A 15,718-nucleotide genomic window follows, 5' to 3' on the forward strand; every position below is an offset into this window, starting at 1 on the left:
TAGGAACAGCGGGAGAGGGGATGGGATCGCACCGGGAATGGGAACAGCGGGAATGGGAACAGCGGGAGAGGGGATTGGGGATCGCACCGGGAATAGGAACAGCGGGAATGGGAACAGCGGGAGAGGGGATTGGGGATCGCACCGGGAATGGGAACAGCGGGAATGGGAACAGCGGGAGAGGGGATTGGGGATCGCACCGGGAATGGGATCATAGCAGGAAAAGGGATGGCAATGGGAATGAGGATTGCAATGGGAATGCGATCACACTGGGAATAGGGATTGCACCAGGAGAGGGGATCACACTTGGAATGGGGATAGCACCGGGGATCACACCAGCACTTCCATGTGAACCCTGTCCCCACCCTGTAGCCATTTCCCCCCGTGTCACCCCATATCCCCACCGTGTCCCCCCTATCCTCACCGTGTCCCCATGTCCCCCCACAACTTCCAATCTCCTCCATGTCCCCCCACATCCCCACACAGCCCCCATGTCCCTATCTCCCATCTGTGTCCCCCCATATCTTCCCCTGTCCCCCCATGTACCTCATCTCCCCCACCTCCTCTCTATGTCCCATGGACCTCATTTCCTCAATATCTCTGTGTCCCCTCCTGTCCCTCCATGTCCCCCACGCCCCCCTGTCACCTTGAGGACGGGCTCGGACCGCCCAGGGTAGGTCACGTAGACATCCTTGAGACACAGGCCTGGAGTCCTGGAAGCCTCATGGCCCCGGGGGGTGACAGGTGACAGTGTCCCCACAGGTGCCACCCACTTGGCCTTGTCCAGCAGCTCCAGGAGCGTCTCGGAGGAGCCGACAGCCTTAGCCAGGTCTGGGAGGTACAACAGCAGGGCCTGGGGACACAGGGACACTGGGGGACTTGTGGACATGGGGAAATGGGCATGGGGACAGGGAGGGACACAGCCAGGAAGGCATAGGGACGTGGCAGGGATTGGGGAAATGGAGGGGACATGGCAGGGTGGACGTTGGGTACTTGGGGAGGACATGGCTGGGACAGGCATTGGGACATGGCAGGTGCACACTGAGACACAGTGAGGGGACATGGGGAGGATCTGAGGACATGGAGGAGACACAATAGGGTTGGGGTGGGGACAGAGGGGACAGGGACATGACCAAGAGAACATGGGGACATGGGGACACAGCTGGGAAGATGTGGGGACACGGGGACATGGTGGGAGGACATGGGAGGACACAGTGACATGGGGAATGGGGCTGGTGACAGGACAGGGACACGCTGGGGACATACCAGGGACACACTGGGGATAGGTTGGGGACAGGTTGGGGACAGAATGGGGATACATTGGAGACAATCAGGGAAAACATTGGGGATAGGTTGGGGACACAGGAGGGAAAGGTTGGGGACACATTGGGAATAGACTGGGGACACATTGCGAATAGGCTGGGGACACAGTGGGGACATGCTCCTCACATCCACAGCCCGGGTGAAGTTCAGGTGGCACATGAGGATGGTGACAAGCTCCCCAGGGGTGATGGTCCCCGCAGCCACCAAGCGTCCCCCCACAAGGAGCAGCCCCAGCTTCATGACCAGCGTCGGGAACTGGGGACATGGGGACACAGGGTCACATGGGGTCACCCCAGCCCTATGTCACTGTGTCCCCCAGTCCCATGCCACCATGTCCCTGTGTCCCCATGTCCCCTGTCTCCATACCCTCTATCCCCATAACCCCATGTCCTCATGTCCCCCAGCCCCCTGCCACTTCAATCCCCTGTCCCCTGTCCCCATGTCCCTCAGCCCCCTGCCACCACGTCCACCAGCCCTGTGCCACCTTTCCCTGTGTTCCCTGTCCCCATGTCCCAATCCCCATGCCACTGCATCCAATGTCCCCTAGCTCCCTGCTGCCACGTCCCCATGTCCCCTATTACAATGCCACCCTGTCCCCATGTCCCCCAGCCCTGTGCCACCCATCTGCATGTCCCCTATCTCTGGATCACCATGTCCGCAAGTCCTCTGGCCCTTTGCCAATACACCCAACATCCCCATCCCCATGTCCCCATGCCCCATGTACCTGGGCCCCCCGCCACCCTGTCCTCGCCCCTATCCACCCTCACCCCCATTTCCCCCATTCCTGTGTTACCCATCCCCATGTCCTCATCCTCCTGCCACCATGTCCTCCATTTCCATACTACTGTTCCTCATTCCCCTGTGCCCCCCATCCCTGTGTCCCCCCGGTGTCCCCATACCCCGCTGGCCCACCGCCCGGCCCCGTAGGCCAGGGCCTCCCCACACTCCAGCTGGTGGCTGTGGCTGAGGCGCTGCTGGACACGTGCGGTCATTCCGGCCTCGTGTCCGAAGGCCCGGACGGTCCTCAGGGCCCTCAGTGACTCCACGGCCACCGCGGTGGCATCAGCCAGCGCCGCCCGCGCCCGCCGCGCCAGGTCCTGGGGACACACAGGACAGGGGGTCACCACAGGGTTGGAGGGCACAGAGGGTGGACAAGGTGGGGACAGGGAGGGGACAGAGGAGTCACCACAGAGTCATGGCGGGTTACAGAAAGCACATGGGGGTTACACCGGAGTCACTGCAGGGTCACTGCATGGGATCATGGGGGGACACAGAGGGGACAGGGGGTCACCCTGGAGACAGGGAGGTCACCTCAAGGTCACCATGCAGATGGGGAGACAGGGAGGGCACAGGGGACAGAAGAAGGTGACAGTGGGCTTTGGGAGGTGACAGGCACCAGGAGGGGACAGGAGGGACTTGGACATGACCCAGGGAGATGACAAGGGGCCTTGGGAGGTGCTATGGGGTACAGGGAGGTGACCAGGAGTGCAGAGAGGGGACAAGGGGCCCAGGGAGGTGACATGGGCTGCAGGAAGGTGACAAGGGGCCCAGAAGAGTGACCGGGGTGCAGGGACAAAGGTACAGGTTACAAAGGGAGGTGACAAGAGGCCCAGGGAAGTAATGAGGAGTCTGGAGAGATGACGAGGGGCCCGGGGAGAGGACAGGGGGTGCAGGGAGGTGACACTGGGGACACAGATGTGACAAGGGGCCAAGGGAGCTGACAAGGGACTCGAAGTCCCTGTGTCCCTCTCACTACCTGCTGGATGCCTGCGATGGCACGTGGCAGCAGCAGAAGGAGGGGCAGCACCAGGAGTGTGACCAGGGCCAGCAGCGGGGCCAGCGAGGCCATCACGGCGAGCAGGGCCCCGGCCCGGGCCAGCGCCCACAGCGCCGGGACCACCGCATCGGCCAGCGCCGCGTGCGCTGCCTCTGCGTCCCCCGTCACCCGCGCGGCCACCGCACCCGGCGTGTCCCCCAGGCTGCCCCCCGGGCCGGGCACGTTCCCCCGCAGCACCGCGGCCACCGCGCCGCACTGGAGACGTGCCCGCACCCGCGTCAGCGCCACAGCCGCCGTGCAGTCACAGACCAGCTCGGTGAGGGCACTGCGGGGACAGCGGGGTCAGGGGGCACCGCGGGGCATTGCCACCTCGGGGTGTCCCCCTGGCCCTGCAGTCACCCACCTGCCGAGCCCCAGCACCACCAAGGGCCACATGGCCGCCGACGTGTCCTCCTGTGTCACCTGGTCAGTGATGTGGCCCGTGAAGTATGGGCCTGCCACCTCGCCTGTGGGGACACCCCGACAGTGGGTGGGGAGCCCCTGCCTTGGGGGCTGAGCCCCAAGAAGTGGGTACTGACCACTCTCAAAATTGGGGGTTGAGCTTTGAAATTGGGTCCTGACCCCCTCCATTGCGGGCTAAGACCCCAAACTTGGGGGTTGAACTTCCAAAATTGGGTCCAGAGAACCCAAAGTTGGGTGTTGACCCCTGAAAATTGGGTGCTGACCCTCCAAATTGGGTCCTGACTCCCTAAACTTGGGTGTGGGGCCCTGCAAAATTGGGGGTTGAGCCCCAAAATTGAGTGCTGATCCCCTCGATATTGGGTCCTGGCTCCTAAAATTGGTTGATTGGCCCACCAGATTTGCACCTGACCCCACACAACTGAACCCAAAATTGGGTCCTGACCCCCCAAAATTATGTGCTGATCTCCCACATTGGGTAATGGCCCCCAAACTGGGTCCTGCACACCTAAAATTGGGTGTGTTTCCCTGAAAATTGAATGTTGAGCCCTGAAATTGGGTCCCAATGCCCCTAAATTGAGTGGTGACTCCCTAGTGGACCTGCACCACAAAATGGCCTGTGGACCCCTGAAAAGTGGGTGTTGAACCACTAAATTGGGTCTGACTCTTTAAAGTTGGGTGTCACCTCCCAAACTGGGTCTTGACCCTTGAAAATTTGGTCCCGACCTGCCAAAATTGTCTCCAAAATGGGTCCTGACCAGCCAAAAATGTGTTCCGACTACCCAGATTGGTTTCTGGTCTCCCAAAATTGGATCCTGCCTCCCAAAATTGGGTCCCGACCCCTCAAATCAGGCCCTGTCACCCCCCAGAGGGGTCCTGCCCCCCCCCATATTGGGTCCTGACCCACCAAATTGAGTCTCGACCCCGGAATTGGGTTCTGACCCCTCAAACTGGGTTCTGCTCCCCCAGATCGGGTCCTGCCCCCCCCAGTCGGCTCCTTCCTTCCCCCAGTCAGGCCCTGGCCCCCCAAATTGGGTCTTTTCCCCCCCAGTGGTGTCCTGCCCACCACCCAGTGAGGTCCTGCCACTCCCCCAGTCGGGCCCTGCCCCCCCAAATTGGGCCCTGACCCCCAAATCAGGTCCTACCCCCCCGAATCGGGGTCCCCCCGTACCGAGGGCCGAGGCCACCATCAGCACCCCCACCAGCGCCCACTGCCTGCACTCGGGGCGCAGCAGGGCCAGGAGCCGGCGGATGGCGGGGGACAACATCGGGGGGGCGGGGGGCGCGGAGGGGTCCTAGTCTGGTCCCAGTGGGTCCTGGTTCTGCTTTCAGTGGGTCCCGGTGAGTCCCGGTGAGTCCCAGTAGGTCCCCGTGGGTCCTGGTTCTGGTCCCGGTGGCCCCCGGTTCTGGTCCCTGTGTCTCCCAGTGGGTCCCGGTTCTGCTCCCGGTGGGTCCCAGAGGGTCCCTGTGGGTCCCCGTTCTGCTCCCGGCAGGTCCCGGTCGTGGTTCCGGCGTATCCCGACGTGTCTGGATGTATCCCGGTGTCCCAGTCCGCCCCAGCCCTTCTCAGCCCTTCCCAGTCCCCCCAGTGCCCCCGGTCCTTTCCCGGCAGCCGCCGCCGTTTCCCGGAAAGCCGAAGGCGCGCGGGGCGGGGGCGGGGTCAGCGGAGACTCCGCCCTGGGAATCCCCGGGAACCCCAGCTTGGCCCCGCCCACAGCTCGCGATGGCGGTGCTGACTGGTTAATGGTCCCATTACGTCATCGGTTACCGGGCAGAGGGAGCCGGAGAAGGTTGTGAAGAGGAGGGGGAGGGGGCAAAAAGAGGGCGGGCTCTGGGCGGGGCCCAGGCGGAACGGGGCGGGGGAGGGGCGGGAGAGGGCGTGTTCTCGGAAGAAATTTTAGTGGAAAGTTCTGCGGGGCTGAACTGGAAGCACTGGTGTGGATTGGTGAGCTGAGCGGTCTGTACTGGGAGCACTGGTGAGCTGAGGGGGCCATACTGGGAGCACTGGTGTGGACTGGTCAGCTGAGGGGGCCGTACTGGGAGCGCTGGTGTGGACTGGGGAGTGCCCAAGTCTGTAGTGGGAGCACTGGTGTGGACTGATGAGCACCCCAGTCTGAACTGGGAGCACTGGTGTTGACTGATGAGCACCCCAGTCTGAACTGGGAGCACTGGTGTTGACTGAGGAGCACCCCAGTCTGAACTGGGAGCACTGGTGTTGACTGAGGAGCACCCCAGTCTGAACTGGGAGCACTGGTGTTGACTGGGGAGTGCCCCAGTCTGTACTGGGAGTGCTGGTATGGACTGGGGAGCTCAGGGAACCGGACTGGAAGCACTGGTGTGGGCTGGGGAGCACCCCAGTCTGTACTGGGAGAGCTGATGTGGACTGGGGAGCACCCCAATCTGTACTGGGAGCACTAGTGTGGACTGGGGAGCACCCTAGTCTGTACTGGGAGCACCCCAGTCTGTACTGGGAGCACTGGTGTGGATTGGGGAGCACCCAGTCTGTACTGGGAGCACTGCTGGTGACTAAGGAGTGCCCCAATCTGTACTGGGAGCGCTGATGGGAACTGGGGAGTGCCCCAGTCTGTACTGGAAGCACTGGTGTAGACTAGGGAGCTCAGGGGGCCATATGGTGAGCAATGATGGGGGCTGGGGAGCACCCCAGTCTATACTGGGAGCACTGGTGTGGACTGGGGAGCTGAGGGGGCTGGACTGGAGCACTAGTGTGGGCTGGGGAGCACCCCAGTCTGGACTGGGAGTACTGATGGGGACTAGGGAGTATCTCAGGCTGTACTGGAAGCACCACTGTGGACTGGTGGACTCCGAGAACTGGACTGGGAGTACTGGTGTGGACTGGGGAGCTGGCACAGCTGTACTGGGAGCACTGATGTGGACTGGGGAGCTGAGGGGGCCATATGCAGAGAACTGATGTGGACTGGGGACCTCAGGGGGCTGGACTGGGAGCACTAGTGTGGACTGGTGAGCCCCCAAATCCTAAGTGGTGTTAACTGGTGAGTTCACAGGCTGCTGAAGCCCAGCGCAGGAGCTGCACTGGAAGCCGTACTGGGAGCACTGGTCCGTGCCGGTTCCACCATGGCACTGCCGCCTGCCGCGCTGCTCCCCGGGGTGCTGCTGGTGGCTGACGCGCTGGCACTGGTGTTACTGGGGCCGCTGGTGCCGGCCCTGGCGCCCATGGGGGTGGCGGGCGTCTGGCTCGAGGCCGCCCTGCGCCTGCCCTTCCTGGCCATGGCCCCCCGGCTCCTGACCCCGCACCGGCCCCCTGGAGCCACCGCGGCTGCCGTCACCACCGCCGCCACCCCCGCGGTCTTCGGAACCCTCCGGAGCCTCCTGGGGCCGCCTGGGGCCGGGCCGGGACTCTTGGCGGCCGCGGTGCCTGCCTGGCTCGGGGTCACCCATGCGACCACTGCACTGGCCCTGCTGGCCTGGGCCACACCCCTGATGCCTGGCAGCGTCCCCGAGGCCTCCCCCGGTGTCCCCAAGACCCCTGGCGGTGTCCCCAAGGCTCCTGCTGCCTTCCGGAGGGTCCTGGCGCTGGCCTGGTCTGAGTGGAAAGTCCTTGGAGCTGCCTTCCTTTGCCTCGTGCTGGCGGCCACTGGTGGGTGACGGTGCAGGGAAGGTGAGGGCACGCGGGGACGGCCACTGACCCCCCATTCACTGAGCCTTGCAGCCTCGAACTGGGGGCTGACTCCTTCCAGACTGGGCAGGGACCACCCCAAATTTGATGTTGAATGCCCAGATTTGGAGCTGACTCCCTAAATTGAGTGGTGACCACTCCAAACTTGGGTGTTGAACCTCCAAATTGGGAGCTGACCCCCCCAAACTGGGAGCTGATCCCCCAAATTGGGTGCTCACCACCCCAAAATTGGGAGCTGGCCCCCAAAAATTGGATCCTGGACCTCCAAACTTGGCTGTTCATTGCCCTAAATTGGTTGCTGAGCCCTATAACTGGGTGCTGACCATCCCAAAATTGTGTGCTGAGCCCCTACATTGGGAGCTGACCACCCAAAAATTGGGTGGTGACACCCCCATAATTGGGTGCTGACTACCCAAAAATTGGGTCCTGACCAAGCAAACTTGAATGTTAACCCCCACAAAGTTGGGTGTTGACCCTCAAACTTAGGGTCTGATGCCCAAAAATGGGTGTTGACCCCCAAGAAATTGGGTCCTGACCCCTAAAATTGGGTGCTGAACCCCCAAAATTAGATGTCGAACCCCCAAATCTGGTCTCAAATCCCTACACTGGGCGCTGACACCACAAAATTGAGTCCTGACCCCTTGAAATTGTCTCCCCCTGCCACCAAATCATGTCTTGTTCCCTCAATCGAGTCCTGCCCCCACAATCGGGTCTGCCCATGCCAGCGGTAGTGCCGCGGTGACACGGTCCTGATGACACCCAGGGGAGACGGCGGGGCCATACGTCACCGGGAAGGTGCTGGACGCCATCAGGAACAGGGATGGGCTCACCGCTGGAGCAGTTGGAATGGTGGTGGCCGCCGAAGCAGCCAGGTGGGTCATGGCATTCCCAGTGTCCATGCCTGTGTCCCCATGTCCCCAACGTCCCCAGTGTCACCGTGTCCCCCCAGTGTCCTGTTCTCTGGGTGCCGTGGGTGGCTCTTCCTGCTGGCAGCAGCGCGTCTCCGGCAGAGCTTGCGCCTCCAGCTCTTCTCCCACCTGGTGCACCAGGACCTGGATTTCTTCCAGGGAATGCCGGCAGGTAATGGGACCTGTCCCATCCCACCATCCCATGACTCCAGTCCCCATCCCACCATTCCATCCTTTTCCCATCATCCTGTTATCCTAGTTCCCATCCCATCCTACCCCACCCATCCATTATCCCATCCCACCATCCCATTCCCCTTATTCCCATTCTTACTATCCCATCCCTTTCTATCCTATCCCATTTTCCCAGTCTCATTCTACCATCCTTTCCGATCCCACTATCCTATCCCACTGCCCTGTCCTCATTCTCATTCCCATCCCGCCATCCCATCCCCACTGTCCCATCTCTGTCAGTCCATTCCCACCATTCCCGTTGCCACCATCCCCTTTCCCATCATCCTGTCCTCCCAGTCCCCATCCCATCCTGTCCCCCCCATTATCCCATCTCGCCATCCCGTTCCATATCCTGACCTTCATCCTATCATCCCATCCCACCATCTCCATTCCTGCCATCCCATCCCAACTGTCATATCCTGCCCTGCCATTCCCATCCCATGTCCGCCCCCCATGATCCCAACCTTCTTTCCTGCCCCGCAGCCGAGCTCTCGGCGCGGTTTTCCACGGAGGTGCCGCTGGTGTCCATGGCGGTGCCGAGAGGAATCAACCTGCTGCTCCGCAGCCTGGGAATGGCACTGGTGGTGGGGATGGCCATGATGTGGCTGGCACCGGGGCTGGCACTGCTGGCACTGCTGGAGCTGCCCCTTGGAATCACCACCCGCCGCATCCACAGCGCCCGGAAACAGGTTGGGAATATGGGAGGGGAGGGGTGGGAAGGAGACACAGAGGTGGGATAATGGAGTGGGAATGGTGAGGGTGGGATGGAGAGCAGGGGAATGGGATGGTGGGGATGGGAATGGTGGGATGGGATGGGATGGAAACTGGGTGTACGGGATGGGATGATATGATGGGAATGCTCGGGATGGGGCAGGATGGAGTGATGGAGGTGGGATGGAATGGGATGTGATGGGTTGGTGAAGATGGGATGGAGAGCAGGATCATGTGACAGGGGATGAGTTAGGATGGGATGGGATGGTGTGAATGCTGGAATGGGGACAGGATGGAATGGTGGGATGGGGACAGAGGAATGGGGTGGAATAGGATGAGATGGTGGGATGGGGTGTATATCAGGGGATGGGCCAGTGGGGATAGGGCGGGGAAGAGACTGCACAGAATTGGTGGATTTGGGAGTGGTGGGATGAGGCTATGAAGATGGGACAGAAGGGTGGGGTGGGATGGGATGAGATGGGATGGGGATGGTGGGTATGGGAATGCTGGGATAAGGACCAGGGTGATGGGATGATGGTATGGGATCAGGTGGGATGGAGACAGGATGGGACAGAGGGGACAGGACAGTGGGATGAGAAAAGAGATGAGATGGGAATGGTGGGAATGGAATGGAACGGAATGGGGGGATGGGATGGTGGAATGCGTACTGGGGAGGACTGGATGGTGGGATCGGGATGGTGTAGAAGAGACGGGATGGCACAGTTGGGATAGGAATGATGGGAACAAGATGGGATGGGGGTGGGATGGGATGGGATAAGATGGAACAGGATGGGATGGTTGGATGGGGACCAGAGAGATGGGAGTGGGGAAGGTGACCAGAGAATGGGATGTTGGGAATGTGAATGGGGGGGGTGGGATAGGAGAGTGAAAATGGGGATTGTGAGATGGGGACTGGGAGATAGGATGAGATGGCAGGATGGGAAGTGGGAAGAATAGCGTGATGGCATGGGAATGGTGGGGATGGGAGGGAGACCACAGGTGCGAGGTGGTGGGAATGGAATTGTGAGTTTGCGATGGGTGTGATGGGATGGGAATGCTGGGGACGGGATGTGGATGGTGGGCCAGGAGAGTAGTCTGGGAAAGCTGGGCACCCCCCGTGCCTCCGCAGGCACTGCAGCGATCCATGCTGGAAGCATCCGCCCGGACGGCCTCAGGGGTGCAGGAATCCGTCGCCGCCATTGAGACGATCCAGATCTTCTCAGCAGAGGAGGAGGAGGAGGAGCGGCACAGCCAGGACCTGGACAAGGAGCTGAGGCTGAAGGAGTGGATGGAGCTGGAGCTGGCAGGATTCACCCTCATCCATAGGGTCAGGGGGGCTGGGAATGGGAATGGCAACACCAGGAATGGGAACAATAGGATCAGGGATGAGGACACTGGGATGGGGGCACTGGGAGCAGGATGGGGACACCCAGGAAAGGGGACACCAGGAGCTGGGATGGGGACAGCAGGAATGGGAGTGGGAAGACTAGAATAGGGACACTGGGATCAGGGATGGGGAGACCAGGAATGGGAATGCCAACACCAGAAGCAGGATGGGGACTTCAGGACAAGGGATGCGAACACCAGGATCAGGAATGGGGACACCAGGAAAAGAAGTGGGGAGACTGGGACAGGGACAGGGATACCAAGAGCAGTTATGGAGACATTGGGAATGGGGACACCAGGACGAGGTTGGGGGCACCGGGACTGGGATGAGGACACCAGGGACAGGATGGGGACACCAGGAGCGGGAATGGGGACACCAGTATCCCTGTTCCCACCTACAGGTCCTCCGACTGGCCATCCGGGTCCTGGTGCTCTTCCGGAGCCACCAGCAGCTCCGTGATGGATCCATCACTCCTGGGGTCCTTGTCACCTTCCTGCTGTACCGGGACACGGTTGGGAGCCATATCCAGGTGGTCCCATGGAATTCATGTGTTCATCTATCCATCCCCGTTTCCATCCATCCCGGTACCACCCCCTCCCCTTCCCCAGGTGCTGCTCATCGGCTTCAATGAGTTCATGACCAAAATGGCTGCTGGGCAGAAAATCTGGGAATACCTGGATCAGGAACCCACGAGGGACATTGGGGGGACACTGGAGCCCTCCAAGCTACGGGGCGACATCACGTTCCAGAGGGTCTGCTTCACATATCCCGGGCATCCGGAGCGCCCTGTGCTGAAGGTGGGTCTGGGGGGAGTGGGGATTCCCAGGCGTGGGAATTCCGATGTCATTCTGCAGGATGTGTCCTTCGAGGCAGATCCAGGGGAGGTTGTGCATTCCCAGGGATGGGATGGCGTCATCCTCTCCATCCTGCAGGATATGTCCTTCGAGGTGTATCCTGGGGAGGTGGGGATTCCCAGGGATGGGAATTCCAGCATCACCTGTCTCCATCCTGCAGGACGTGTCCTTTGAGGTGCGTTCCGGGGAGGTGACGGCACTGGCAGGGCCCAACGGGAGCGGGAAGAGCACAGCCGTGGCACTGCTGGAGCGGCTGCGGGATCCGGGGAGCGGAAAGGTGCTGCTGGATGGGATCCCACTGCAGGAATATGAACACCAGTACCTACACCGGCAGGTGGGGAAAGCAGGGAGACTGGGAACACCAGGAATGGGATGGAGACAATGGGACAGGCATGGGGGCTGAAGTGGAATTGGGACCTGGGAGACAGGGGTGGGGACATTGAGAAAAGGGATGGGTATGCCAGGGACAGGATGGAGACACTGAGGTGGGATGGGGACAGTGGCAAATGGGATGGGGACACTGGGTACAAGGATGAGGATAGTAGGAACAAGGATGGGGACACCAGGCATAGGAATGGGGACAGTGGGAAATGGGATGGGAACATCAAGGATGGGGTTGGGGACAATGGGATTAGGGAGGGAGACCATGGGGACAGTGATGGGGACACCAAGATTGGGATCAGGCCACGGAACAGGGATGGGGACACCAGGAGCTGAGATGGCTCACAGGCTTGGGGCTGGGGCAGGTGGTGCTGGTGGAGCAGGATCCTCTCCTGTTTTCTGGAACGATCCGTGAGAACGTTGTGCTGGGGCTGGAGCGCTGTGAGGAGTCGGAGCTGCGGGAGGCGGCCACTGCTGCCGGAGCCATGGAGTTCATCCAGGGGCTGGAGCAAGGCTGGGACACTGGTGAGAACTGGGGGGGGCTCCCAGGGGAATCCTGGAACCAGGGGCTTCATCCCAGGGTTGGAGTGGGATTGGGACACCAGTGAGAGCTGGGAGCATGGGGGCACCCCTGAAATGGATCCTGCTGGTTTTGGGATACTCTGGCAGAAGTGGCTTAACATGGGGGCGATTGGCAGGGGGATGTGGGGGACCCCAGGGGCTGGATCCCACTGATCCCATGGGATCCCCCACAGAGGTGGGGGAGCTCGGGGGGCGGTTGGCGGTGGGGGAGCGGTGTCGCCTGGCCCTGGCCCGGGCCCTGCTCCGGCGTCCGACCGTCCTCATCCTCGACGAGGCGCTGGATGATGGAGACGAGGGGGCGGTGAGTGGGGTGGCATGAGGGGGATTGGGTGGGACTGAGGTGAGATGGGCAATGGAGAGATGGGATGGCTGAGATGGGACTGGGGGGAGGGGATGGTGGGAATATGAGGTAGTGGGATGGTGGTGGGAATGATGGGATGAAGACAAAGGAATTGGATGGGGTGGGATAGGTCAACAAGGTAGGGAGTGGGAAGGTGGGAAGAGGCTGGGGAAATGGGATGAGATGGTGGGATGGGAATGGTGAGGATGGGATAAAAACCGGGCGGGTGGGATGGTAGCAAGTTGAGATGAATGGATGAAGAGATGTGATGGGGCTGGATGGGATGGTGTGGGAATGGTGGAGTTGGGAATGTTGGGATGAGGACAGAGAGATGGAATGGGATGGAGGGGTTGGGGTGGTGGGAATGGGGTGGGATGGGACAGTGTGGATGGGGACAGTGGGGAGAGGACAGGAAAGTTGGAGTGGAGATCTGGGTGGGGAAGGGGTGGGGTGGGATGGGTTGGTTGGGGTGGGGTGGGATGGGATGGGATTGGGTGGGGCAGGGTTGGATGGGATGGGATCAGGGTTCTCTGGCCCCAGGCGCAGCGCTGGTTGCGCACTGGGCTCGCCCGGACCGTGGTGGTCGTCTCCCACCGGCTGCGGGTGCTGGAAGCGGCCGATCGCCTCGTGGTGCTGGAGCGCGGGGCCGTGGCAGAGGCAGGAACACCGACGGAGCTGCGGGAACGCCACGGGGCCTACAGCCGCCTGCTCCAGGGCGGAGGTGGGACCGGGCGGCCCGATGCCACGGGAGAGGGAGGCAGGGAATAAAGGGGAATTGGTGTCCCCATTCCTGGTGCGTGTGTCCCATCCCTGTCTCTAGTGTCCCCAGTCCCTGTGTCCTGTGGGTCCCTCATCCCCCCATCCCCTGGATCCCCACTCCGTGTGTTCTTTTGATTCTCCTCCCCATTCCACCAGGGATGGGAAGCGTAGGGGGGGGTACAGCGAGGGGCTTAATTTCCAGCTGGGCTTAAAACCACAACAGTGGGGACATGAGGGACACATGGTGGGCAGGGACACAGGGAACACAAGGACCAAAGTAAAACTTGTATGTTTAAGACAGTTTAATAATTGTAAATAAAGTAAAATGCAATAATAATGGTAAATGATAATAATAATGATAATAAAAAGAGAAAACAAAGTGATACACAGTGCAATTGCTCACCACTTGCAGACTGATGCCAGACTCCTTTACCCACACCCAGATAGGCCCCTTACAGATACCTGCCCCCAGTTTGTATCCTGAGCATAATATTCCATGGTGTGGAATATCCCCTTGCTCAGTTGAGGTCCCCTGACCCAGCTGTGCTCCCTCTCAATTTCTTTTGTGAATCTTGTCACTGGCACAGCAGGAGACAAGGAAAAAAGAGTCCTTGACTTGGGATAAACACGACTTAGGAAAAAACCCAAACCATTGGTGTGTTATCAGCACCATTCTCATTCCAAATCCAAAACATAGCACTGGTGGGATGTCAGAGAAGGGAGTGGAGGGGTGCAAGATAAGGGGGTGCAGGAGGGTGCCACTGTTGAGGAATGGGGAGTTCAGGGGGGTCCTGGTACTGAGTGTCTTAGGTTAAAGACAATGTGTGCTAGGAGGCGGGACCTCTGAGGGAATGGAAACCCCTCCCTCCCAGACTTCTTGTAAATTTGAAAATATGAGACCTACAAGCAAGGCGTAGAAACAAAATGACGGTTTACTAAAAAGAGGGAACAAAACAGAACAAAAGCAACACCCACACAATAACAGAAAAATGTCACCCACTTTTATTCTTCCCAGTTCTCACACAGTTTGTGCAGCACTGACTCCTCACAGCCGCCCTGCTTGGTGTGGCTACAACTGCACTGAAAGGGAACGTGCTACTCAGCTGGTTGAAAGCTTCTCTTACAGTGTTGTTCTTTGTTTAGTATATATTTATTTATATATATATATTTAGTAAAGAACCCCACATTTTTGCCTGAAAGCCTCTTAATTTTACAGCTATACTTTGGAGGGAGGGGGGTCTTCTTTCTATTCCAGGAAGGTTCCTGCCTTCTTTGACTGACATTTGTTTTTAAACCAAAACAAAATTTTGGTGCCCAAGTGAGGCATCGAGAGAAAAGTTGGAAAAAGAATAACAGTTCTTCGGTAATCCATTTCTGTATTGGATATAGAACCCCGTAGGCATCATGCTATTCAATTTTTTGTGTTTTTCTGATACCTATTCATGCAGAAGCATATGGGTTCATAGGCAGTTTTTTTGACCTGGGTCCTCAAACCAAGACAGCTGTGGCTATTGTTGATTTCCTACACTGGATTCATGACACTGTGAATTCAACGCTGTAGGTCTCGTGGAATGTATTTTCAAGGTTGTCTTCCTGCCCTCGCCTAACCTGTTACCTCTGGGGGTTAGTGATAATTGGCATCAAGCCTTGGGGAGAAATGCAGGGGAGCTTTTTTTCCCAATTCTTCACCCATTTCCTATTCAGGTCTGCTACAACAGCTTCGGGGAAGTTTAAATTATCTCTAGATGCCAGAGATACCTTTCTCTTTGTGCTTTGTCTGCAAGCTTGTGTCATTATGGCCTATCTTATTTACGAAGCTAGAGAAGGATCCTTCGAGAACATGTTCCACCCCAGGGGCAGAAAACTTTGAGTGGCACAGGTTGTGGGAGGACATGGGTAAGTTCTTGGAAAATTGTTCTGCTCCAGTGCCATGGAAGTTCACCCTTGAACAACTCCAGGATCCCACAAAAGTAATGAGATCTGTGAGGGAGAGATGCCGTGGTAGTTGCATGCGGGGCTTTGGCCACTGCCTACCAAAATCTGCTTGGTCTGGTGCAGCACCTCCAGGGGGAAAAGGAAGAGAGTAAAACACCTGGCCCCATGGTGACTCAGGATGTAGCTAAACTAGGAGAACAGTCCAGGCCAATAGAAGTTGCCCCTATCCAAAAAAAGGAAATATAAGACCAAATCATTTTGTCTGGTGGACGATGATGAGGAGGCAGCACCCTCACAGATAGCAGACCCAGAGCCAGAGAGCATCACTGAGTCCCTGTCCTTTGACAACCTCTGCAGTCTGCAGAAAGATGTTAACACCCGAGCGAGCCCATTTTGACCTGGTTGGTCCGAGTTTGGGA

General features: G+C 59.2%; 2 protein-coding genes across 3 annotated transcripts in view; one reads left to right on the forward strand and one right to left on the reverse strand.

Annotated features, from left to right (window-relative positions):
* Window positions 1-5,173, reverse strand: part of LOC108509807 (antigen peptide transporter 1-like) — a 9,435-nt gene extending 4,262 nt beyond the window's left edge. The window contains exons 1-6 of the mRNA XM_017839387.1: window positions 4,728-5,173; window positions 3,501-3,603; window positions 2,910-3,422; window positions 2,220-2,514; window positions 1,447-1,575; window positions 644-850 (exon numbers count right to left, since the gene is read on the reverse strand). Coding sequence (XP_017694876.1) covers window positions 644-850; window positions 1,447-1,575; window positions 2,220-2,514; window positions 2,910-3,422; window positions 3,501-3,603; window positions 4,728-4,824 — 1,344 coding nt within the window. The 5' untranslated portion in view covers window positions 4,825-5,173. The remainder of the gene's footprint in view (window positions 1-643; window positions 851-1,446; window positions 1,576-2,219; window positions 2,515-2,909; window positions 3,423-3,500; window positions 3,604-4,727) is intronic.
* Window positions 5,174-5,449: 276 nt separating this feature from the next.
* On the forward strand, window positions 5,450-13,730 carry LOC108509809 (antigen peptide transporter 2-like). Of its 2 annotated transcripts, none has more exons than XM_017839388.1 (12): window positions 5,450-5,532; window positions 6,580-7,172; window positions 7,975-8,083; window positions 8,161-8,291; window positions 8,834-9,039; window positions 10,191-10,388; window positions 10,849-10,977; window positions 11,057-11,245; window positions 11,463-11,636; window positions 12,049-12,208; window positions 12,439-12,566; window positions 13,146-13,730. In XM_017839388.1, exons 2-12 carry the CDS (start codon window positions 6,650-6,652, stop codon window positions 13,371-13,373), a joined length of 2,175 nt encoding a protein of 724 aa, XP_017694877.1. In that variant the 5' UTR covers window positions 5,450-5,532; window positions 6,580-6,649; the 3' UTR covers window positions 13,374-13,730. The 2 variants fall into 2 exon arrangements, with proteins under 2 accessions (XP_017694877.1, XP_017694878.1); XM_017839389.1 differs by having other exon boundaries at window positions 5,451-5,501.
* Window positions 13,731-15,718: the final 1,988 nt, after the last annotated feature.

This window comes from Lepidothrix coronata, unplaced genomic scaffold (genome assembly GCF_001604755.1).
Source record: "Lepidothrix coronata isolate B3197 unplaced genomic scaffold, Lepidothrix_coronata-1.0 Scaffold407, whole genome shotgun sequence".
Taxonomy (NCBI): domain Eukaryota; kingdom Metazoa; phylum Chordata; class Aves; order Passeriformes; family Pipridae; genus Lepidothrix; species Lepidothrix coronata.